At 37.7% G+C, this 26,947-nt stretch overlaps 1 protein-coding gene across 1 annotated transcript in view; it reads left to right on the forward strand.

Moving 5' to 3' along the window:
• The window catches only part of LOC107097019 (sodium channel protein type 4 subunit alpha B-like), a 62,840-nt gene that overhangs the window by 23,090 nt on the left and 12,803 nt on the right, over positions 1-26,947 (forward strand). The window contains exons 9-18 of the mRNA XM_015393981.1: positions 3,577-3,718; positions 6,352-6,549; positions 6,637-6,822; positions 6,904-7,275; positions 7,361-7,490; positions 9,504-9,742; positions 12,078-12,251; positions 12,346-12,702; positions 18,934-19,341; positions 26,762-26,879. Of these exons, the coding sequence (XP_015249467.1) occupies positions 3,577-3,718; positions 6,352-6,549; positions 6,637-6,822; positions 6,904-7,275; positions 7,361-7,490; positions 9,504-9,742; positions 12,078-12,251; positions 12,346-12,702; positions 18,934-19,341; positions 26,762-26,879 (2,324 nt within the window). The remainder of the gene's footprint in view (positions 1-3,576; positions 3,719-6,351; positions 6,550-6,636; positions 6,823-6,903; positions 7,276-7,360; positions 7,491-9,503; positions 9,743-12,077; positions 12,252-12,345; positions 12,703-18,933; positions 19,342-26,761; positions 26,880-26,947) is intronic.

Genomic DNA, 26,947 nt, shown 5'->3' on the forward strand with positions numbered 1-26,947 from the left:
CAATTTTGTAGGCTGACACACAGCTGGTCATAATTGTGAAGAGGTGTTACATTTCTGACAAGTAAAAATGTAAATGAGCTGAGATCAAATATAAAGTGGTTATTGGATTAAATACTGAAAATAGAATTAATCATCCACCCATGGGGATTATTATTAATGAGCTTCTAAATGTCCCCAAATAGTAGGGCTAAAGAAGAGTATAAGCTGCTGTTTTACTAAAGGCACCATGAAGGTAGTTCAGCTCACAATTATCAAGCATCAGAGAGCCGCCACCATGCAGTTTTTAATCTCACTCAGACTGCAGCTTCCCAGAAAACACAGGAACCTAATCCCCTCAAGAAGCAAAATCGGATCCAGTAATGTCTGCTAAAGTCAGAAGGAAAAGAGGATACTTTGGAGGGCCTTTGGGTGGAAGTGATGTCATTAAGCCTTTTGAATAGTAGGTTAGACACATCAGACTATCAGTACAAACAAAATAGATAATAATAGCTCAATTTTTTTGTAATAAACTTTTTATAAATGAGTTTTGGTAATATTGGTATCTGGTATGATTTTAACATTGTTGTACAGTCAGAGGTAACATGGTGTATATTTTAGTTTTTTATGTTCTTGCTGTTGCGCTGCTACAAAACGACATGATGCAAATTGAAACATGGATGACAGATTAGAGGTCATCACAGCTACCTGATGTGTTTGCTTGCCAATCTATGCGGCAGGCTTTTAACTTGCATCATGTGTCATCTCTGATGGAACTTTCTGCAGCGGGCTGTGGAGACGGACAAGATACTAAGCAGGTCAGGACGTAAAACATAGAGGATGCTTAATCTTTTGAGTGTATTCCAACAAGTAATCCCTGAGTAGATTTCCAAATTAAAGCTCTGGATACGTTATGATGACAAACACTGTCACACGCATGCGCAGAAACAGCCATTACTGAGCAGTCGTGAGCACAGACTTGTGAAAATTCTAATTCTTTCTCAGTTTTCATTAAACCAACTGTAATGTTTAGCAATGAGCTTTTCCTGCTGCATTTTACTGCCCCTGTTCATTTAGGATTATTACAGATTCTATAGATATTTTAAAAATGTGCCCTTTGTCAGTGTCAGTTTAAAAAAAACACTACCATTGCACAGGAAAAAGGTCTGAATTTGTCTCTCTATCCTTTAAATAAATTAAAAAAATATCATTTTGATCTCCTTAGAAAAAGTGTAATCTAAATGCAAGCATGTACAAAGCCTCATTAAAGCTTAAAGGAAGAGAGTTCAGTTTTTTTTTTTCTGTATAAGGTGAAATGGACATGTTGTAACCTTACCCCCCCATTAAAAAAGGGTATTTTGACATTGTTTTATTTGTTTATATTTATTTAACTGGATGAACATGGGGAAGATTTGTTAGGCTGAAGGAAAAAAAACTCTTGGCTAGAAGATTAAAAATGATAAAGGGTTTACTGTGATACCTCTTAATAAAGTCCCCTGTAATCATGGCTTTATAAATCATCTAAATAGAATCCAGCTTTGTATCATGATATTACACTAATAATCTAACTGTTCTCTTTAGACCCCAGAGTGAGCAAAGAGCATAATGCAGACAACAGAGGCTAGGTCATAAAATAATGCTCTTTAGCTCTGAATGTCACTGAGCACTGTTTAAATTATTATCTTCAAATAGAAAATAATGGCAAAAGTCAAATCTAGCAAGACATGATTGTCCACCTAATCTTACAGATGGGAGGGCTACATCAACCACAAAAGCATTCAAGATCAGAGAGCTGCAGTTTCACTGCCCAAAATGGTGACTTTGGTTACAGTTTGATGTCTCACCCAACTCTTATGTTTTGTTATCCTCTGTTGTAAGCGGTTACCTATATCCATGGGGATATTTAAAAAACTTCCAGCATCTTAAAAACATTGAATTAAATTGATGAAATCATAGGAAAATGTGTAAGTAAAAGGTATGGAGATCTTGATTTAACAGGAATTAGCAGAAAAAAATCACTTTAATCATCCATCCATCCATCCATCCATCCATCCATCCATCCATCCATCCATCCATCCATCCATCCATCCATCCATCCATCCATCCATCCATCCCAAAACTGACACCTCAAAGTGATTTGGAAATGCCATTAAATCTAACATAGATATTTAGGCAAATTATGTTATTTAAGCACTACAAGGCTTCAATAGATAATTATAAATATTAGACTAATAAAAATATTTAGAACATATTTTTTCTCAATTAATACATTTGCTGAATATAGTCCAGTGTTTTTTTTTTTTACACTTTTTGATGTTTAATTAATAAATTACCTAATAAGCTACAAATATTTTATGCCATACAGAGTTTCTGCTAATAACACTCTTATTATTGTGCTTCACAAATAGGTCAAGCTTTAAAGTCTGACATTTCACCTCAAAGCCCACAGCTCTATCGTTTATTTTTAAAGCTAGATCTGACTGTTACAACCTTAAGTTCACTCAGATCTCAGATTGCAAGTTTTCATCTGCATTTATTTGCATAGGTGGCAAAGCTAATGCCGGCTTGTGTGTTGTTCTTTTTGATGAGACTTGTTGATATTTCAGCCCAAAATAGGTATCATGGCTGTTCAATAAAACCACTCGAATAAAACCTTCAAAAATATGCTCTCCTTTCTGATAAGCCTGACATTTTGCTTTACAGTAAATGTGTCAGTTTTTCAGCTGCGGTCTGTGTTACCCTGACCTAAATGTCAGACGCAACAGTCTCTCTCTACATATCAGTTAATTTAAAATCTAGTAAAATGTTTGGAAAATATGTATTTTGTTAGATTAGTAAAATAATATCTACAGTTTTTAATCTTTTTTTCCCCTCTTTTAAATGTGCTTTTTAAAATGTGGCTGGCAATGTAGCTGATATAAACCGGTGGGTTTAGTGATCAAAGTTTTTTTTATATGTATAGCTTTATTTGTATTAGATTAAATGGAGCAGACTGGAACGAGCCGCCTGTCGGGAAGATGTTTGCAGCCATCTGCAGACCTCCCTACCGTGGTTCATATTCAAAATTCCTGCTTAGCAGACCGGTGAGATCTACGGCTGTCCTCACAGCCGTGCTCCACAGCCCAGATGTCTGCCAACCATTATGAAATTATTCCTCTCTCACATTGACATGGAAGCGCAGCTTGTTCTCTGCTGCAGGACTTAAATATTTGCTGTAACACCACTGTGCTAACAATGAAGATCAGGGATGAAGGCACTGAGCCAAACATTTTTGGAACTGCGATTTGATATCCATCTGGCTGAGTTTAATCCCTTTTACTCTGGTGCATTTTAGAGCTTCAGTCTGAAACAGGTTTAAAGTGCTGTAACCAGTTAAAAAGAATGATGTTAAAGACTCTGTGTGCACTTACTGTATCATCTCTGCTTCCCTCTCTAATGCAGTGAAAAGTTAAAGGGGAACATGTAGATATGAGAGAGGTGTTTTACTCCTACGTAGCCTGAGTGCCAGCCCAGTTTTATCTGTCCTTGCTACTCCTAGTTTTTTCTTCCCTGTTATTTAATAATACATCATCTGCTTTCCTAATTCTATATCCATCACAGGAAGTGTCCGGATGGATTTGATTGCCTCAAAGTTGGAAGAAATCCAAACTACGACTACACCAGTTTTGATACCTTTGGCTGGGCTTTTCTGGCACTTTTCCGCCTCATGACCCAAGACTATTGGGAGGAGCTCTTTCACCAGGTACAATAGCTTTTCAAGCAACTAAACTTACGTTCAGAACTCTCTATAAATTTTAATTTACACATTTAATGTTTTGGGCCAAGAGCATTTGAAGTAATTACAGTGTCGTCCCTGGAGAGGGCTACAGAGTAATGTTCTTTGATGTTACACAAAAGCTTTGTTGATCCATTAAGTCTTTTTGTTTATCATTTATTATTTATTTTTCTTCCAATTTACAGACATACAATGCATTGGAAGTTTTGTAGTTTTTTTATTTCTAAAATGTATTAGAAATTAGACTAATATATGTGTTAGAAATAAGACCAATTTTCACATAAATCAGCTGTTCTGCTGACGCCACCGTGGTTTTGTCAGGAAACCTCAGTCTACAAACAGCTTGATGAACACCAAGGTACACACTTTTAGAGATTCATAGGCGACTATTAGTGTAATAAATAATTAGTCTCATAATGCAGATCATTATGTATCAGTAAGTTAATCGTTCTGTCTTCCCCAATGAGCTACCTTAATATAAAAAAGAGACACAAACTAATATTTGGTGGGTTTTTGCAGATTAATATCTTTTCCATTAATAAAATTCATGATACCAGTCTAGCAACTTTAGTTTAAAAAAATTTAACTTGAGTAAATTATTTGGTAAAAAGAAATAGGCACTGATTACATGCACTACGGGGAAACAGTTTAAACGTTTTTAGATATTTAGATATTTACATTTAAAGTAATCATAATCCCTGGAGATTGTTACCTTTAGACAAATTATGCTACGTTCACTATGTGTATCTTGATGTATCTGAGCAGCCATGCTGCGCCTCATGAGCTTCTGAGCATCTGAAGCACTCAAAAACAACAACCAATGGAAGTGGAAAAAAGGAAACTTTGCCGCCCAAACGGCCAACTTTAACCAAACAGAGAAGCTGATCTGGGAGCTGGCAGGGAGACTGGAGAGGATAGTCCAGCTGATTGTCGAACCTCAACTTCAAGAGGAGCAGTTGTGTGTTCGTAATGGTCATGGATGTTCTACACTCTGCTGGGTGATTGAGGGTATTTGGGAGTTTGCTCAACTGGTCAACATGTGTTTTGTAGACCTGGAGAAGGCATTCAACCATGTCCCTTGTGGTTCCCTTGGGGGTGCAATTCAAAAGTAAGGGAGTCAGAGACATTTTACCTGGGACCATCCGGTTTCTGTACAAGCTGGCTTGTTCCTGTTGCATGTTGGACGGCTGCCCTCAGTCATCGGTCATTTTCATTAACTTTATGAACAGGTTTTCTAGGTGGAACCATGGGCCAGATAGGGTGTGGTTTGGGAAGCAGTGGATCTCCGGCTTTTGGAAGATGATGTGGTTCTGCTGCCTCCCTCCTGCCAAAATGTACATCATGCGCATGGAAAGTTGGCAGCTGAGTGTGAATGACCGGGATGAAAATAATTCAGAATTCAAAGTTTGTGGTATTCATTTGCATTTTAACAGCAAAATGATAGGATGTTGCGACCACTGTCGATCTGTTTGGAAAGTTAGCCCCCTAATGCTGCTTCAAGTTTTTTCGAAAATCCTAGTGTGTTAAAAAAATAAAGTCATAAAGAGACTAATAGCTAAAATGTGTTAAGGCTTGTCTGATTATGTAATTGCATAATTATATTGATCGGGCATGCGATACATAGACAGCAGTGCATGTTAAATTTGGGGGTTACGACTCAAAAAGGTTGAGAACCACTGCTTTAAGATTGGGTTAGGACCTTAGTCATTCGCGAAATGCTTGAACTAGAGCCGCTTCTCCTCCACATCGAGAGTAGTCCAGTGAGGTGGCTCTGACATATTTTTCGGATGCCACCTGGAGGCCTGCTTTGGGAGGTGTTCCTGGCACGCCTGATAGGGAGGAGACCCAGGGGATGACCCAAGACATGGTGGAGGGAATATGTGCCTCTGCTGGCCTGGAAATGCCTTTGGTCTCCCCCAGCTGAAGGAGGTGTCTAGTGAGAGGGAAGTCTAGGAGTCCGCGACCCGGTCACGGATGAAGTGGAAGACAACAAGTATGGGATTTAAAATAAAGTGAAATACATTGAAATGCGTCTTACATTGCACAGGTAAAATTCATACCACATGTCCAGATAAAGATTTGCAATGTTCACAACCTTGATGTTCTTTTAGCCGATGTTTAAGGCTTGTTCAGAAAAGCTTTATTTGAGACAAAAACTTTAGATCCTTGAGTTTTAAGGAGGATTAAAGGATGAATAAAGGACACTCCTGGAAGAAAACTTCTGAGAGGTTTCAAAAAAAAGCATGAAGGGGTGAAGGTTCACTTTTTTCTGTCCAATCTCACTGAGCTTAACTTGACAAAAAACAACTGAAGAAATGCATAACTTAAAGGCGCATATCCTAAAAGACTTTCAGCTTAAAGTACAGGATGTGTTATCTAAAGTATTAATTCACGAGGATCTAATACAAATGCCACAATCTTTGTTTTCCTTCTTTTTCGAAATGAAGCACTGTGGTTTCAAATGGGGGAATTAGTCAAATGTTATGAATACTTTTACAAAACGCTGTAATCTTCATCCTTTGGGTGATGTTTTAGTATTTATTATTTTTTAAGGATGAAATCCATAGAAGTGTAGTTATTAAGATACAAATTTTCCTCAGACTCTGCGCTCAGCTGGGAAAACCTACATGGTTTTCTTTGTTCTGGTGATCTTCCTTGGCTCCTTCTACCTGGTGAACCTGATCCTGGCCGTTGTAGCCATGGCTTACGAGGAGCAGAATCAGGCAACTATCGCTGAGGCCTGGCAGAAAGAGAGGGAGTTTCAGCTGGCCATGGAGCATCTCAGACGAGAGCAAAGAGTAGGTGCAGGATCTTCCTACCTGTGTGCTTTACATAAATAATAAATGTGATTTATGTTCTATGACATAATTTCTCTCTGTATTAAGATGGCAGCCAAAAGACAAGCACAGGAGACAGACTCCATTGTGTCCCCAGAGTTGTCGCCATTCTGTATGAAAGCTGGAAGTATACGCCGCAGCAACAGCAGAAGAAGAAGATCTCACAGGACTCTTTCAGAGGAGACAGCAGCTGAAGCTGCTGAAGAGAAGCTGGATCCTATGGATGAAGCTGTGGTACATTACAGCCCCCCTACAAATAAATTCATGATTATGGATGGTTTTAGGGCTAATAGCTCTTTGTGTCTTTCTCTGTAGCCTCCTTTATCCCCCTTGCCAGTCCATCCCTTTCTGGCCACACTGTCCTCTCACCCCCTCAGCACCAGGAGAGGAAGCCAGAACAGCATCTTCAGCTCTTTCCGCGCTCGCAACAACTCAGAGGCCGACTTCGGGGACGATGAATACAGCATCCATGGAGAGGTCTTCAGGAGTCGCACTAGCTCGACTGCAACACCCTGGAAGAAGAGGACAGGCAGTATTAGAAGCCATTGCTCCCAGGTGTTAACTCCTAGCTTCAATGTCAACGGCCGACTGAACATCTTCCTTGACCAGAATGGCATCACCAACATGGGTTTGCTTACTCCTACATCCATGCCGGCTCACAGCATGGAGAGATTCAGGGAAGAAACAGTGAGTATGGAACTACTTTTACATTTAATGTCTACGCAGAAAAATATAAACCAACGAAGCCCCACCTTGGTTTCTTGCCTACCAGAAGAATGGCAGTGGAGTGGATACAGCTCCCAGACTTCTCCTGCAGCCTTCACCCACCGCCACAGAGCGATGCTCTGTGCGCAGGAAAAGGACTCACAGCTCTTTCAGCTTCTTTAGCGACGCCATGGAAGGTTAGTTCATTTTATTACTTAAACAATATCCAAAGAAATACATAAGAAGAATATAAGTATAAAATATTATACTATAAACAATCAGAATACAGTAGGGTGACCATTCAGCTTCTGAGTCAATACTTTGAAGAGTTGCCTGTTGATACACTGACAACAAATCTCTTCTGTTTTTTTTTTTTTTAGTGCTGATCTATTCAGTGATTCATAGACTAACTGGGTGATTTTAAAGTCTGGTCTCTGAGCCACTGGGAGCCAGTGTAAGAACTTCAGAAATGAGCTGATGTGCTCTACTTTCTTAGTTCTAGTTAGAACACTGGCAGCAGCATTTTGGATCAACTGCAGCTGTCTGATGGACTTTTTAGGCAAACCTATGAAGATGCTGTTGCAGTGATCAATTCTGTTATAGATAAATGCATCTGTGTGTGCACAGTTTTGCGTGAAAAAATATGGCGGACAAGCCAAAGCTCCTACTGGCAGGGTTTTTTTTTATAAATACAAACATACTATTACTAACTCCTTATGATTGTGCTCATTTATGCAGTATAACCACAATCAAAAGATTGTGAAGAATTTTGTAAAGAATCTGCTGTCACTCCTGGATGTCTTGAGGAAGCTTTGGAAATGTTGGACACTGCTGTGTTTTTTTTACTTCTATATGTAAGCTTCCCTCTGGGGTGAAGGTGATTGTGAAGGTCGCAAGATTTTTTTTTTTTTTTTTTTTTTTACAGTCACTGAAGTATATGGAGTGCTAAAATATAAAGAATAATAAAATATATAGATATGAATGTCCCATTAAACACTATAAAATATTTTTGATGTAATATTGATTAATTAATTTGTCTGATACATGGATTAATTGTTAAATACCATAATGCTGAAAAATAAACCATTAAATGATTGAAAATACATTTTAAAAGGTGAATTATATAATAAATGGAATTTAAAAAAGTGTATTTTTGGGGTCACAGGCTAAGATGTTTAGTAACACATTCTCTAGAGTCAGCCAGAATATTACAGTAGGTACAGTGGATGAAAGTCACAATGAGTATAAAACAGTGCACAGGTTTTGTGCAAACAAAAATCTGTCAAGCGTAAACCAGCCTTCATGCTGGAGGCACCCTGTTTAATTGTGCTACTGGTTTGTCCTCAGTTGATGGGAAGTCTTTGTTTTTCACAGCAAATATCTTTGGGTAAGAAGTCACTAAGTTAAATTCTGACGTCATATGAAATCTTTCTATGTCTAGATAATATGTATAACAGTGGCCTATGAAAGATTTAAAGATTAAGATGATATTTTACAACCTAAACCTGGTTTAAGCCTGTCCGCAGCTTCATTTCTGACTGCTATGTTTCTCACTCTTCATGTCCCTTGATTAATCTCCTCTAAGAAATCTCTTAAACTTTTTATATTATAGCTAAACATACATTGAGATTATGTTACTAGTAAGCAGGATTTACTGATGCACTGGAAATTATTTAGAGGGCCTGAGAAAAGGTAATGATTAAAAATGAGTACCACACGTATTAGATGTTTAGTTGAGAAATATTCTAAATACACCTGATCGCTGTTTGTTGTTTTCCACCCCCCCCTGCAGTGACGCTGCTTTGGACTGGTCTGTGTTGGTTTGTTTCATAAAATCGGAAAATAGTATGATGAAGTTTGTTCTTGCATTGGGTCAGAATCTCAAAAGGTCCAAGCAGGATGAAAACATTTGCTTGCATTTGTAGTATGTTAAGTCAAAATATATGTTGTTTATGAGTCTATGGCTTTAACTAATTTTAGCAAAGAGTAAATTGACTTTATGCAATGTTTCAATATGAATTTTAGGAGTCCTGATCAGCAAAGCCTGTTACTTTTCTATACGAGCAGATCCTTTTTTTATTTTACAAAACAATGATATTTGTTGCTTCTTCTTTTATAGATATTGGAGTCTTTTTGTTAACTTTTTCAAAAAGTTGGGTAAGCTTTGTTTTAAATTTAATCGGATCTTTAATGAGCTTTTGTCCTTGCAGAGCTGGAGGAATCAAGACAAAAGTGCCCCCCTTGCTGGTATGTGTTTGCCAAGAAGTATTTGATATGGGACTGCTGCCCCTGGTGGCTGAAGTTGAAGGAGTGTGTGAAGTTCATGGTGATGGATCCTTTCCTGGATCTGGGGATCACCATATGCATTGTGCTGAACACTCTGTTCATGGCCTTGGAGCATTACCCAATGACTGATGAGTTCAACACCATGCTCTCAGTGGGCAATCTGGTAAGAGGCTGTTTTAAGATAAGAACTGGAACATTTCCTTCATTAAACCCACTTTCTCTCAAGTGCTGTCAGGTGGTACATTAGAGTAGGAGGCGACTGAAGAGGCAAAAGGCTTCATACAGATATTGTATTTCAGCACTAAGCACCAGAGTTTGTTTTTAGCTTTCTCATTGGTGATGTGCCAAGGGATGATTGTTTCTACACCATACATTTATTTTTATATTAAATTTACATATGTCTTTTAAATGCCACTACAATTTAAATGTGATTACATTGGACAGAATTTTCAAAAATATTCATTAAAAATAGTAAACTGTTAAAACTGTCCCTATACCTAGGACGGTTGCAATATATAATTAATCTTTGCAATTCCACTATTCAGATTTTTTTTTTTAATCTTAATTATTCAGAGTATTTGCCTTGTTGATAAAAACCTAAAATTGAACCTGGACTCTCTAAAAGCAGCACATACACAGACATCCCTAATTGTATTTTTGAATGTTTTTTAAATACAATTATTAAACATTGCAAATTATCAGACAAACAGTATTTAGTAAGATATATAATTTTGAAATTGAAAAAAAACAACTTTAAAAATAAAACAAGAATTCAATCTAAATGTTATATTTATTTCAGAAATTTAGAACGGAATTAAAAAAATACAACATATGAAAAAAAGTACTTTCAAACCTTAAAAATATTTTTTCCAATAGATTTAGAAGATAATTTTGAATGGGTTCCTCCGTCATACTGTTGAAAGGGGCAGTCCAATTGAGCCTGTGCAATATCACTTTCATCATGTTAAAATGTTTCTGGTTGAAGGAAAAAAAGACATGTCGCTCAGTCTCCCCTTCTTGTACTTTGACACTTTAAAATTAAATTACATCCTCAAACATCAATGTTGTAAAGTCTGAAAATTACATCAAAGGTTTTTTGTTTGACGGACATAAATCATTACCTTTATCAAAATGTTACCGTATCGCAATAAGATGACAGCAAGAAACTACATTAAAAGGATAGTTTAGTGTTTATGAAGTGAGGTATTTTAGAAAGTTATAAGTAGTAAATAATTACCTACAGCCTACACCAACCGAGTACTGTTTCCTGATCTATCCAAACATTTTAAAATCTAGACACAGGTATAATATAACTATAGATCTATTATGGATAGAATTGAAATGTATTAGAGAGAAGGTAATGGGATGAGTTACAGTCTGGACCCCTTGATTACCTGAACAATAACTTTTCTAGAGAAACTACAAAATCAAATGCTTTGTTTTATGGAGAGCAGTCGACAATATAACCATTACACAGAGAGGATACTGCACTGGAAGAATTCCATAAAGGTAGATGTGAAACTGATTTCAATCTGCATGTAAACATAAAATACAGTAATGTCATACAAAGAACCATTATTGGTGCAAATTAAGGATATTTGATTTATATACTGTTTGAACAGATGAAATTATGTAGCTCATTTAATAAGGTTCTATTAACTAGAGGGGTCTAAAATGGTTGTCAATGTGGACTAAAACAGATCAAAATTTAGACTTTTGATAAACATTAAAGATATAAAAAAGTTGAAATTATATAGATTTTTTAAGTGCCATTTTGATCAAATGTAAAAAGAATATTTATGTTTTAATTTGCAATTGATGACTGGAGCTGTAAGTGAGATTTTTATTTTTGATTTGGTTTCTTATGACTTGCCATATTTTTGCCAATTTAGATTTTCCGTATTAATTCTGTTTGTTTATCTTTTGTCACATGCTGGTGAAGATTCTCAGTCATCCAGGTTATATCCATTCCAAAAAAGTAAAAAAAAAAAGCAATCCACTGGACTTGGTTTCAAAGTTTGAAGACGTTTTGCTTCCCATCCAGGAAGCTTTTTCAATTCAAAATGTCAGAATTAGTGTTGAGTTTGAAGCTTTATATAGTAAAAAAAAAAAAAAAAAAATGTTTTGGCTTAGAAAACATGCAAATTGAACCAGAAGAACAGATCATCCCCTAAGCAATGGGGAGTCATTTTGGGTTCTTTGATAGCCTGCAATAACCAATACTGATCTTGACTATAACTACTGCTATTTTGTTCGGTAAATGTATCCATTATTTCTAAATGCAGTTCCTGAGTTGCACATTAAAAAAAGCAACACTGACTGATTTGTTGACACGAAAAACCTAAAAAGTGATAAATCAATAATAGTGGATGGATAACTGTTGAATTTTTGGAGAAAATAAAGGGTTTCTAATCTAACCAAATGTATCTTTTTTTTTTCTTTTAGGATGTGTTTGATGTTCATCTTGTGTAACATTTATCCCTGCATGTTTTTTTCAGGTTTTTACAGGCATCTTTACAGCTGAGATGGTTTTGAAGCTAATCGCCCTGGATCCCTATTACTACTTCCAACAGGGCTGGAACATCTTCGACGGCGTCATCGTCTGCCTCAGTCTGATGGAGCTGGGTCTCTCCACTGTAGAGGGCCTGTCTGTGTTGCGCTCTTTCAGACTGGTATAAGAAATCATTCCTTCTCAGCTATGTTGAATTGTTTAGCTTTGCAATGATGGTGTTTAAAACTGTTTTTGTTTGCTTTTTGGTTCATCAGTTAAGAGTGTTTAAGCTTGCAAAGTCCTGGCCCACTCTCAACACTCTGATCAAGATCATCGGTAACTCCGTTGGCGCCCTGGGGAACCTGACGCTGGTGTTGGCCATCATTGTTTTCATCTTCGCTGTGGTGGGCATGCAGCTATTTGGCAAGAACTACCAAGACTGTGTGTGTAAGATCTCCATTGACTGCCAGCTGCCCCGTTGGCACATGAAGGACTTCTTCCACTCCTTCCTGATTGTGTTCCGGGTGTTATGTGGCGAGTGGATCGAAACCATGTGGGACTGTATGGAGGTGGCTGGGCAGCCTCTTTGCATCCTGGTGTTCATGTTGGTCATGGTCATTGGGAACTTGGTGGTAAGTTATCTCAGAGTCACAATTACTCTTTTCATTTTCAATTCAACACTCAATTCTGAACCATGTATTTTAATCTGAAGGCTCAATAGTCTTTTATGTACACCATACATTTAACTTCCTTAAAGGGACAGTTTAGGACCCTTGAAATTGTTGACAGGATGTAAACCATATATATTTTTCACCGTGCAAGTTGTCTTCTGCTTATCCAGTATCGGGGTAGCAGGCTCAGTAGAGACTGCAAGACTTTCCTCTCCCCAGACACATGGTTGAGAAAGAACTAGAGACACCCAGGCCAGCCGAAGGACATAGACCCTCTATCCTGTCTAGGGTCATCCCCTGGGTCTCCTCCCAGAGGGACATGCCTGGAACACCTCCCGAAGGAGGCGTCCAGGAGGTGTCGGATCCACCTCAGCTGACTCCTCTCGATGTGAAGGAGAAGCAGCTAAATAAATGATTTGTGATTTGCTCATTATATGAGAAAATAAAGACTTTATAAATCTCAGTTAGAGGCTGTAATCTAAATAATCTCATCATATTCTCACTGCCTGACAGCTGCAGCCTTTATAAACACGTTTTTTACTTTCTCAGCACTATGCTGATTTTACTTGCATGGTTTACATTTTTAACTTAAAAATGCTGGGATCTTACAGTCCTGCTCAGTCTTTTTTTCTGGAGTAATTTAACCCTTATTAATTCTATTGCAAAATATACAGTAGCCTATTTTATATTTGTTAAACAGCAATAAAAGCATTATTTTCAGCTACATTCCTATTTTTTTTTTTTAACAGCTGAAGGCTGTCAACGCCTTTTCCTGATACCTGTGAAGTAATATAGGTTTTTTTTTCTACCTGTAGATGTATGTTTTATATGGCTACCTGACCCGGTGCAGGACTCAGGAATGGCGATTGAGTGAAAACGTACATTGCTGCTCCCTTCTTTTTATATATGATATTGATATTTTTTTCCTTAATTAGTTAGTACATTTTCATATTAACACTTGTATTGCATTTGTCATCATCATGTTATTTTTATCAAGGAACTGAAGACAGGAAAATCAATATATGATTGGGCCAAAAAAAAAAGAACAAAAGCAGCACATATTCCGCATTATTTAGACTGATAAAATAATTAGTATCAGCATCAGCATTAGAAAAAACTGTACAAGTAGTTATCTAGTGCCAATTCAATCTGAAAAACTCACATGAAAATAAAAGACAATTAGATTAATTTTATTGATACAATTACTTTAGTCTTTGGTGCTCAGACCTCAGCAGGAATCATAGCGCTAAATATTGTTTGATATGCATGAACAGGAGTAAAGAACAGTGATGTTTCCCCTCAGGCCTGAAACTGGTGGTTAAGTGGAGATAGATGAAGTTGGTCAGTTCATGACTGCTGGTTAGCGAGACGGTATGCTTGAGCTGTATGGAGAGATCCAGTGGACTGCATAAGCTGATACTAGTGCATCACTCAGGGACCTGGAAGATGGAAGTCCAGCTTGGATAACACAGGTTGTGAGAACCTGTCCGTGATGAGCAAGCATGAAATGACAGTGGAGAGGAAAAACTCCCCATTGGGAAGAAACCAGTTGAAATCAGACAGGGAACACATTAAGAGTCCAGGAAGAATGAAACTCTGATGAAGTTTTAGCTACGATGGTGGAGGAGGGGCTGGAGGTGAGTTGAAAGGGAGTCATCGGAATTGAAGTCGGACATAGCGCAACCACCGCCTGCACTTGGGTAGCAGACGGAGTGTGATTGGAGACCTTTTAAGACTGATTGGGCTTTCATGGAGGTGTGGTTGAAAGCTGATTAGCTGGTGTCGGAGGCAGATGAAGGCGACTAGTCAGTTTATCAAGTTGAACTTCCCCCTAGGCTCCATGCTAGAATAGTCATCCACTAGAAAATTCAGAACTTGTGTGAGTACATATTAATCATATTTTATCTGAACACTAGTTTGATGATACAGGCTTTTTTGTTTTGATTGGTTTGTATAAAAAAGCACCCAAAACAATACTGACAAACTCAACTGATAATCTCAGCAGTGGTCTGCTGTGTTGCACCACATGATGAATTGGTTTTGAACAATCACTATTCGCTGCAAAATGATTTGTTTTTAACAAAACTACCAGCTTACTAGATTGATAGAATTTAAAGCAATGCTTACAAGACATTTAATCCATCTGTTTTTCTTACTTCATCTCCACATGTTGTTATGCTGTATGGTAAAAACAGCGAGTACTGGGATCAACTGAGGCCACGGTGTCTCTGTTGCTCCAGCTGTTCCACTGCATGCAGCTGTGCATGTTTAGAAATGGTTAATCAGTTAACGTGCAACCATTGATGCGCAGTGCTAAAGAAAGGATGCACGCTAAAGTCACTGTTCCACCCATCTGGTTACCTTTTTGTCAATCTGCTGCCTTGTAGGTCAAAATAACGAGAAACCAGAATCAGCTTTATTGGCCTAATTTGTGTGTAGAAACAAAGCATTTTACTTTTGTTTCGCCTTTCTTTTAATATACAGACATTTACATATGCAAATTTTTTTGAAGAAAGATTTTTTTCTATAAAAATGTGTGTTTGTATGGTATTTTTACAAAAGAAGATGGCAGTAGATTAATACGATATAAATATGTGCAATACCTCAGCCCTCTGACTATATATTAGTCATTAGACAGACAGCATGGGAAAATGAAGTGTCTCTGAAACTTATCATTTTAACTGCCCAATCTTCAAAGCATCTGCATTAAGGTAAAACCGTTTGCATGCAGAGTGACCTTAGACCTGTACATGTCCTGGATGGATAGAGGGTCAGGGAGGAAAAGATCAAATCATAAATACACAGATTTTTTTGGTGTTGTTTCCCTTTAATCTGTATCACACTGACACTTGACATGTTAAATCATCAGTTACATAATGCAGTTTTATCTCAGTACTCTTTATTTACATAGATTGTGGCTTTAGATCTCTGAATTTAACGTAGTATAGTCATATTTCTGTCTATAAATGTATCCAAATGCTAAAGATGTGCTTTTTTTTTTTTTTTTTTTTTTTAACTCTAAAGCTTTTCAAAAAAAATTTTTTTTGAGTATTTCCTGTTGGATATGTTTTTAACACCTGTTTTCTGCACATTCCAGGCTGCTTTACCATTGGCACTTTCCCTCATTTAGTCCTGATCCCTAAAATGCATTGTTTCCAAACCCCTTTCTAGTACCGGTATATGTCATATGTGTTGTTGAATGCATTAAACAACACCAATTACTTACTAGTTAAGATAATTAATTATACAGTCATACAAATGAAATGTAAAGGACCAAATTTAATAACACCCAGGTAAAGTTTGATTTTAAGTTATTCAGCCTAGAAGTTCTTTTCAGAGACAAAATATCACAAACATCTATGACAAAGATGCATTTTCATAACAATAGTTTAAAAATAGTTATGCCTAACCAGCCAGCTTTTCAATGCTAATATATTTGGGCATGGTATTTTATTGGTATTTTCTTATTGATGATTTATCTTCAGTCATGACCTCCAAGTCTTTGGAACTTGAAAGCCTGCTTCTCATGTCCATAATCCTTAGTTTCCCCGTCAGATTCGGGTCAGCTTTCTAACTGGGTCACTCCAAAATATTAAATTACTTCCTGTCATAAGGCATCAGTTGGTAAGATTGAAAGACTATGTTAAACACCAATCTGCCAGTGGTGTCAATAGTGGCAGGATTAGATGTATAACCTGTAACTTTTAATGATAAATTACATTATAAAGATCTATCTTAGATTAAAGATAAGAAAGATTCCAGTTGGGACCCCTGTTTTCAGACTGACAGGCAATGCCACAAAGAAAAGTCCAAAAAGCCCTTTTTCTTACTTTTATACATATTCAGTAAATATTAGATTTGTTTAGAACATGAATTTTAATCAACATATTATATTACACTGTATTATATTCTCATAGACTAAGCTTTCAACAAATTGTTGATAACAGGAACAAAGCAAAATAAATCACACCTAATTCAGGTGTTTTGTAGAGGGAGGGCTTGACTTTGTGTCTTTCAATACCATAAGCATCTAACTGAGCACTTGAAGACTGCAGAGATTTATTCTCTTAACATCCACATCATTTTGGGTAATCCTCGCCTATTTTGTATACCCAAATGGAAAGCAAATAACTTAGGAACTGTAAGCCCAAATTACATCTGTAATGCATTATTTGAAAGCTAACACCCTCTAGTTTCCTAATATATACATTAAAATCGGGTGACTAGAACACAGAGCAACCTGCATCAGTTCAAACATGACTCAAAGTTGTTTTTTTATTCTCTGAAATGATAGGTCTTTTTTGAACAGCAGTAATAAAGACATTCTTGAGAAAAAGCAGGCTTCTTTCCAAGTTATTTCTGTGACCATTGTGGGTTTTTCTTCCATTAAATGAGGAGTATCAACAATTTTGTCCATGTGTGTATAGCAAAGATGTTAATGCCTGCCTAAATTCATCTGTGTCATGGCAACCACATAACAGCGTTATACAATCTGAGGTGTCTCATAGGTTTCAATGGCTTTTATGGAGTTTTCACTCAGTTTTAAAGAAAAAGAAAACTCTAGGTGAGACAGCTGTGATGGTGCTTCCATTGGAAAAATATCTTACCACTGGTACTACAATGTTGCATTTAGACATCATAATTGTGTAGTGCTATTTATTTATTTTAGTTGCATATTTTAGAGGGAAATTGCTTCTGAAACCCTCTGGCCTTCAAGCCCGGATTAAAAATTCTTCATGTAATTTTTTTGAAGGGCCACAGCAACAAAATGGGTTGAGGTCAGCATCTCTTTCTAAAGCCCAAACTCAGCAAGCATGGTAGTCACAGCCTTGCATCAGTTGTCAAGGGACAAGGAAGTGATACAGCATCAGTTTCATGATTCATGAATTTTTTTACTTAACATAGATGACGTCCCTAGACATTAGCAGTATGTAGCTATAAGTTTTCTTTTAAAATCTGATTAAGCCCCTCTGCTGCCATTGTAGGTCAAAATGCTAATTAAAACAGCACTCTTATTGGATTTTATTGCATAGAAACTTTCTCTACATAATAGTTGTGGGGAAGCAGTCTATCTAAAGGATAATCCATGCTGCCCGGGGTGAGAACAGGGAGTTTATCACAAATTATCTGCTCATGCTTCCCATCACTGGCTGGCTCAGCAGCTAAAGATGATCCTTACCAACTGTGCATAGCACCAGTGGGATGTGCACAGCAAGTGTGAGCGTGCACACAGCCAGCACACACTAAGCCAGCTGACAGATTACTTTTGAGTTGTATGCTTTGAACCTTGACTTAAGGGGAGGGATGTAACAGCTGATTCCATATATGTTAAGCATATATTGTAGAATATCCTCCTGAATTATCAGGCAGGATTTACCAATGTTGACAAATATATGGGACAAGTCTGGTATTATTCCTTCTTATCCTTTTGAACAAAGGCTGTTTAATGTTGTGCTTTTATGGAAGAATAGCTCAGCTGCTTTTAAAAGTGTTTTGTCATGTTTAAAACTGACACTTTTTTCCCTATTATATTTTTCAAATCTTATTGTCAGTCAAAAAAAAAAAAATTGGTAAACAAATATTGTCAGATCTTGTCACAGGGTCTCAATTGGATGCTGTGAATTCCTGTTCTGCCTATGTCTGGGTCTCCGCAAACTATAAATCTACCCCAGGTTTTTACTGCAGCTTCCGATGTTTTCATCCAGGATTGCCCTCAGTCCCCTCCATCAGCCTACCTATCCCTGCTGCTAACAGCCTTACCTCAGGATGATGCTGCCACTTCCTTGTGTAACTACAGAGATCGTGTGTTCAGGGGGATGTTGATAGTTTCTCTCCACACTGTTCATTTTGTGTAGGTCAAAAGTTGTATTTTTTCTGCAGTCTTTATGATGCGTTTGGATCCCTAATGTCTATCTAAGCTCTCTACTAGTTGTTTTCCAGAGGCAATTGATTCACCAGTTTATAAATAAAACATCAAACATGTGTTTTGCATATGTAAACTAGGAGTTTTGGTTGTGATTTTTTCCATATATCCAAGTTTGTGATTATAATGTGATCAAATGTGAAAAATCTCTGCAGATATGGATGTTTTTTGCAAGAGTTTTAATGGTGAAAAATATCTATCAGAGTTTTTTTTTTTAAATAATCAGTTGAATTTGTGAGTTAAATAACATTATTTTTGTCTATCCACAGGTGCTGAATCTCTTTCTTGCCCTATTGCTCAGCTCTTTCAGCTCTGACAACCTATCCGCTCCTGAAGAAGATGGCGACCTGAACAACATTCAGATTGCCATCGGTCGCATCCAAATCGGCGTTTCTTGGCTTTCTAGGAATATCGTTGACTTCTTCAGCCATGGCTTGAGAAAGCACAAGCAGAAGGCCAAAAAAGCCACCCAGGCTGAGCCGGTAGTTGGAAATCATATAGAAAGCAATGGGGGAACTATTGGAAGCTACGGAGGAAAGTACATCATACCTGAAGAGGACAGTTATATGACCAACCCAAACTTGACTGTTATCGTTCCCATCGCTCCCGGAGAGTCAGACGTGGAGTTCCTGGAAGAGGAGAATTCAGAGTCATCAGAGGATGAAGACAACAAACCAGTAAGATTGACTTCAAAGTCATATGTTGTTCTGAAGATTATATAACTATATCTTTAAAATACTTTGAAAGATACATTTGCTTAGACAACTGACTTTAAAAAATATCAAGTGCTATATTTAAGCTGTTGGGTTGTTTTGCTTTCTTTTGTTTTGCACACAACGGCTGCTGTGGCTGCTGTTGGTGACAATGTTGCAGCATCATCAGACTGTTAAACTATATGAAATATTCAACAAGTTGGGACATTTCCTTTTAGCTTTTATCTTGGCTCCAAACATGGAAAGAAAATGTTGCTAGTTGAGAGGTACCCTCTTGCTCTCAAACAACTAAACCTCTCATGAAAAAAGTATGTCTTTATGTCAAAAGCATGCTAAATAATTTTCCACATAACGTAATGAGGTACTTACACACTGTTCCAGATGAAAATAAAATAAGATATTCACAAAGTGCTTTACAAAAAAAGTATATAACAGCCCAAAAGACAAGAATGCATAAAAAAAAAGAGAAAATAGAAAGTAGATTTAAAAACACATGAATCTGCCTAGCTTATCCACTGCCTCCACCTGGCTTCGCTCTACTCTACCTTACCAGTTTTCACACATTTCCATCAATGATTTTACATTATTTTACATTTCTGGTGTCCCTCAGAGATTCGCGACACCAAGAAAGCTAGTATCTGTACAGAACAAGCAGTAATGGAAATGTTTGAAAGCTGGTGGGGTGGAGTACAGCCAGACCAAGTGGAGCTAGTGGATAAGGTGCTTATTTCTTGGTGCAAAGGAAAAGAGTTCTGTTGTACAGGCAGCATCAGCAGGCTATTATAACAGCAAGTCAGGGGCCTATGAGTGCATATTCCTGTCCTAAAGAGCTCTCCAAGTCAGTAAAACAATTTTGAATTATACTCGAATTATACTTGAATTAAACCGAATGCATAGTATCAAGATTTGAAAACTTGAAGGCCTTTGTCAGAAGCCTGATGGCAGCATTTTAACTGTTTTAAGGCTTTACAATCAAGTGACTGAGGAACTGCAATAATCCGATCTTAGCTCAAAATTATTAATAATTATTAAATGGAAAAATGGAGTTAAGTTTGGCAATATAAAAAAATACAGGAATTAACCATACCCTGATATTTTGCCTAAAAATCATGAGATCCAAAATAATGATGGAAGGGTTAACAGCAGTCCCTATTGGTAACCCTCAGTTTCGGTCAGGTTGAGAAATTATTGATTTTTTGTGGGGCGCCTTGGGCCGGGTTATTTTTTGGACAGAGTTGGATTTTTTATTTGTTTTATTTATCTCAACTGGATAGATTGGATTCTATAATCCAGGCAAAACAAGTTTAAAGCCAAGCACAGGATATGCAATTTCTTTTGCACAGTGTATATAAAAACTCCCATATATATTTGGCCTAAATCAGGGGTCTTCAACGTTTTCCAGACCAAGGACCCCCAAATTGATGCCGAGATGGACCAGGGCCCCTTAATTATATATATTGTTTGAAATTGTGTTATATCAAACTGGCCCTATAGTTACTCTATTACTTACGGAGTAATGTAAAAAAAAAAGTAATTACTCCATGGGATTATTAAAGTATTTCTGATTCTGAGTCCTGGTTGATGAGACAGGTGTTGTGAATGAAATGGTGCTCAGCTTGAAAGAGCTCCTGTGTGTCGCTGAATAATGTTCTGCCTCCATTTATCTGTTTACTACAGTGTGTTGAATTCATGTTAATGCGTATTTAATGACATTTCATTTAGTGGGGAAAAAAATTGCAGGGGTAATATAAAAAAAAGAATATCAACCAAAACTGCAGTACCTCGTGGACCCCCTAGGGGTCGCGGACCCCCTGTTGAAGACCTCTGCCCTTAATGATCTTGGAAAGTTGAGTTTAATGAAAAGTCAACAATCCTTTGTTGTATATTTAAGATTAGCCATTGTTTTGGTTAAACTGGAAGAGATATTTGTTTTATTTTTTTATGTTGTTGTCCCTTTGGTCTGTTTGTCTGCAGGACATTTGATGAGGAGGCCCGTCATGCATTGTTAAAGTTTTGTTAAAATTTTAGACATATAACGTTTTTTTTTTAGAAACCTAGCCTAAAGGTGATTTTTTTTCATCTAAAGGTGTTTTTTCCTTTTTAAATGTTTGCCTGCTCTCTGTCTGCTGCAATTGGCTATAGACTTTGTGCTCTTCAGGAATAAAATGGAATGAATCCATTATTTGGCAGCAACAGTGGGGTAGGGTGCAGGAAGTCACCCTACAATTGGAAGGTGACCAGTTTCAACCCAAGCTCCCTCAGTTTGTTGTTGTGTGACCCTTCAAATGCATTGCCGACTGATGGTGGTCAGTGAGCACGATGGCGCACGATTGCACCTGTGTAGCTTTGTTTCTTTAGTGAAACCAGGGCAGCTGTGGCTACAGTGAAACCAGCCATCATCAGTGTGTGGATGAATTAATTAATTTATGTGCAAGATCAGGGAATCAATTGTAGCACTGCTAGGTTATTTATCCCACTACTTTTGCTTTTTTGCAGTTTAGAAAAGAGCTTATCTTATTTTTACAAACAGCAACAGAGGAACTAACTAACAATTTATCAGAAACAAGAAACACAGACTTAAAGGTAACTTTAAGAAAACTGAATTAAAGCTTGGTATTTATGTGGAATATTTCAGAGGAGATCTAAGATGCACAAAAAACAAACTCTTACGCTCCGGCAAACGCTAGTTGGCAAATTAACTAGCAGGCAGATTAGCCAGCAGGCTAATCTGCCTGCTGGCTGGAGAAACAGCTAAGAACCTTAAAATAAACTCAAACACCAAAGTAATTTATTAACTATTTTAATTAGATCATTCAGTAAATCCCAAATGATAATGATACGTGTGTGTGTCCATGATAACAGCTAAGTGGCTTGCTATTTAAGCCAAACCCACCAACTAGTATAACAGACACTAATATAAAGTCACACAACACAGACACTGTTAATTAGACATGTTCTGTGCACACATTTTTTTTATTGATGACTTGCAATGAAAATAGTCAGTAAGGTGCTCCAAATGTGTGAGCTAATGGTGGATAGAGCATGTAGTTTGGCACAGTTATGCACAGGGTGTGTTGTATGGTAGAGTTCGTCTTTCTATGGCTGTGTCTGAATGTTCGCCCGAACCGCTATATAGAGCACTATATAGTGGTTATGACATTTTCTATGTCTGAATGTCTAGTGGATGAAAAAAGTATTGGACTCAAAATTTCCCACAATGCACCTTGAAAAGTGGTGATTATGGTCATTAGACGTGCAGATATATTCCCTGATTGCTTTGCAAGAGTTTTCATGGCAGAGCATCATGTGATCTGGTTTGCTGTTGAGAAAGAACAAAGATGGTGCTGGCATCATGGGTCACTTGACCAACGGGGAGTGAAAAAAGTAGTGCTCATCAGGCCAAACGGTCATTTAAAAGAGTTTACTGTAAAGTCCATTATATAGTCACCGCTCTATATAATGATTGAAGGATTAGGGGTTAGGGCAGACGATCAGTTACAAGCCCAGGTGATGAGCTAAAAGCCCGATTAATCCAGGTGCCGGGTCAACCAATGTATGTTGGGTTGATGGATTTTAAAAACTTTGTGACCCAGCATATAGTTGCACCAAAAAAAAAAAAAACAAGTCTCATAAAAATAACCCTACTACCCTAAATATAACTCATAATGGGTAAAGCTTTTGAGTGGATAATATCAACATTTTTTAGAGTGCGGATACTTGGGTAAAATAATACCTCAAAGGGCAGTGGATTTTTTTTTTCTTTGATGTTTGGATCCCAAGGCCTTTAAGGGGCCTTACAGAAAGCATGTAAGCCTGTTAAGCTAATTAATGCTTCCTAATTTTAGAACCAATCACTGGTCCAGTGGAACCAATAGCCTTCAGATGTCTCCTAATATTTTTATCAGCATATAATTGGACCTCAGTATGTTTCAGTAGTTCAGAAGGTGTCATGATCTTGGCGCTGATAGCTGCCTTAAATGCTCATTCCACTCACCTGTCTAACTCTGCCCGGTTGCTCATTACAGCTTAGCGGCTAGAGCGTCTATCACTGGAAACTCTGTTAGAGAAAAACACAGGTTATTGACTAGTATAATCTGACGGATAATTATCCATGTGAGTCACTAACCTGGTTTAACAGTTCAGGGCGCCGCCCACAGTGTCCCAGATGCTGCAGCCCGGGGGAAAACGTGCAGGAGTCTGGAGCCTGGTCAGGGATACCGATGAGAACAGGAACAGGCTGGTTAAGACTGACCATTCAGATCAGGCAGGCTCAGTGGTTGAGAGGCACATCAGGTCAGGATCAGGAAATCAGAAACAGTATGGTATGCTAACCCATCTCACCCCTCTCACCAGATAATCTGGCACTGATAGCTAGATGCATGTACATTAAATAGAGGCAGAAACAGGTGGATCAAATGAGCAGTAATGAGCAGTGGTAATAGTAGCAACATCATGCTGTGGGGATGCTTTTATTTAGATGTGCTAGTCAGGGTTAAAAAAAAGATTGATAGATGCATGTTACCAATGTGACAAAACGTGAAAGGGTTTAAGGGGCATAAGTTTACAAGGCACTAAGTACAACTGGCTATAAATCAATTAGTAGCCCGATTCAACTAATATATTAAATATGTTTAATGTTGATTAGGAGCTCTAATGACATCCTTTCCTAGGTAGGTGAAAAACACACTACTACTGTAAAGTTCAATACTAAACAAATGGATATGTTTGAAGAAAACAAAGAAAAAATGGTTCCCATAACTCAACTGCAAGTATGGATCCCCATTACAACTACCACTTCCACCCCCATTGATTGGTACTGAATGTAACCTTTGATTTAATTCAGAAGGTTGTGTTTTAAAAAGAAACACTAGTCAAATTAGTGGACTTCATTTAAGCAGCATTTATTAATCCTTACGAGGGAGAGCAGATACAATCTTTGCCATTAATCCTTTTGTTCCGGTCAAAGGATTTCACTTACTACGACAATTTGGAACAAACACAGTAATGTAGATTTAGCTTAGCTCCTTTCCTAAATATCTCACTTTGAAAAAAAAAAACTCCTGATGCCTAGACACTGTGTAGCCTTGCAGGTGTGCAACAGCGTGAATAAAAATCTTTTGTGTAGAAAGTTAAATAAAATAAATACTCAGCATTAATAAAATATCGGGCAATGGAAGTCTAGTGGTTAGGGCATAGAGCTTTAATTCCTGACGTTTTGAGTTTGAGCCCCACTCCCACAGACTGCCACTCTGGGTTTCTGAATAAGACCCTGAACCCCACATTGCTCCCTGGGTGCCTCATGATGGCAGCCCACTGCTCCTCAAGGGGGTGGGTTAAATACAGAGGTACATTTCTCCAATGTAAAACCAATAAAGTTCAATCAAGTCCATCAACATGAGAAATCTGGGCCATGTATAAAATATCACATCTTCATGGTTGTAGCAAAATTTTTAAAACTTGCTGGTTTTTGGAAAAGTTTTTGTCACATCAGCAAAAAACAAGTTCTGAGTAAAAGCAACTACAGAGCATAATGCTGCCAACACCATGTCTCATTATGTGTCTTGTGTTTTTTTGGTGATTTTTTTGCCTTTTACTGCCAAAACATGCTTTCTGGTCCTGAGGGCTTTAAGGTCAGTGTGGGTTTCATTAAACCATTACACACTGTGCAATTCACTGCAATTCAAGATTGCATCCAAAGGAAATATAAATGTAATTCCTTTATGTGTTTCTTTAATAAGTTGTTGTAGATGAAGCAGTCTGTCTCACTGTGGATCTGGAGATTCCGAAACAGAAGGCACTCTGTTTTACCTTTAGAGGATATTAGCAAGACATGGATGTTTTTTTTTTTTTTTAAATCATCAGTTTTACACTTTTAGTCCAGACATTTTTTTTTAAAAATTAGACATTTGTTGCATGTATGACTCAAACTGGTGCGCTGTCATGCTGCCACTCTCTCAGCAACTTCAATTACCAATTTCTGTTTTTTCTGTAGTTTTTTTTGTCGTCTTACCATTTTGGAAAAAACATCTAGGTTTTTTTGTGACATCACTGTTGTGACGTCACTTGTTCAGCTGAAACTCATTTCTAGATATTTCGATCCACTGTGACTGATGTTAGGTGTTTACCCAATAAGAGTGAATACTGAAATAAACCCAAAGGTGCTTTATTAAAGTATTTGCATAAGGCTGTACAAAGTTGTGCAATCCGATTACTTTCTTTTAAGACATTTTCTCAGAGCAAGTTTATTTGTTTTCAAGTTCAAGTGAAAAGAATACATGTCACAAAGAGGAAAAAAAAGATACATTGTCTAATCTCTTCAAATCACAAAAACCCGACATAACAAGGTGGGTTTGCAGATGGTATGTGCTTTATTTCAGCATGAAATATTTGGCAATTGAGTTTTGGGGCCAGCTAGCTTTAAGGGTTAGCTTAGCCCACAGAAGTCCACAGTTTGCCTACAGAAAGAATTGCCATCGATAATTATTTGGATCTGGCCATTTTTAATGAGTGCAAAAAGGTATGGCCTTTTTATGCAGCACATCCAATGACATGAGGTCACCTTGGTTTCAGTTACACAGAAAAGCTAGTAATTGAATCCTGAGCTTGTGGCGTGTGTTAAGGTGGAGGTTAGGTCTTTTCCTTTTCCTGCCTGTCTGTTTGGCGAGCGGACAGGAGCGGGCCAGATGTGAAGCCAGGCTTTGTAGAGCAGATTAAGCTCCAACAGTTGAGCAGAGCCAGGGCTGAGCTGAACAGCCTGCTGTCTATGCTCTACATCACACCACCCGCCTTCAACCCGCCATCAGCTTAACGCAGCATCAGCAGCTGCTCACAGCAACAAGAAGGCTGAATTCTGCATGTATAGAGCGTTAAACACACACAGTTGACAAGAATATGGTTGATAACTAGTTCAAATTTTCTAAACCCACTTTAGAGATATGACTGTTTCTTATCATAGTGTCTCTGTTGCTCTGTTGTCACACCGCTGTTACTGCTCTGTTTATTGACAATAAAATTGGTGATGCTGGTAATCTGGTCCCTAGGTCCTCTGATTATTGCTGGATTAAACTCCATACTGTTTTATTGGATTGAGTCTGCACCTTTTTCCTAAAAATCTCTGGAAATATGCTGCTTTTCGTAAACAGAAAAAAATCTCCTTAAAGTTGTTGTACAGCCCAGAGGACTCTAAAAGTCAAAGCAATGGAACTGGGTGAGCCAATCCTAATGGAATCAATCCCTATTGGCTCCCACATTTTGGGCAAATCCATTGTTTTTCCTGCTCTGTAAACAGATTACATCCTGTTACTGTTGCAAATGCCCAATCCACATTTATTCGTGCATTAAAATTGAGAGTTGTGTATTAACAGTGAATTGTCTACCCCTCCAGGAGAAGATTAGCCTCTCAGAAGGAAGCACAGTGGATATGAGGAAGCCTGGAGAAGAGGAAGATGACCTATTGGAGCTGGATGATGATAGTATGGACCCAGAAAACTGCTTCCCTGACTGTAAGTGAGCTTTTCACAACTTTGAAAACAAGAAATTTATTCTAATTATGAAATAAAGAGTTAGCCTA

This window comes from Cyprinodon variegatus, unplaced genomic scaffold, assembly GCF_000732505.1.
Source record: "Cyprinodon variegatus isolate N-32 unplaced genomic scaffold, C_variegatus-1.0 Scaffold666, whole genome shotgun sequence".
NCBI classification, from domain to species: domain Eukaryota; kingdom Metazoa; phylum Chordata; class Actinopteri; order Cyprinodontiformes; family Cyprinodontidae; genus Cyprinodon; species Cyprinodon variegatus.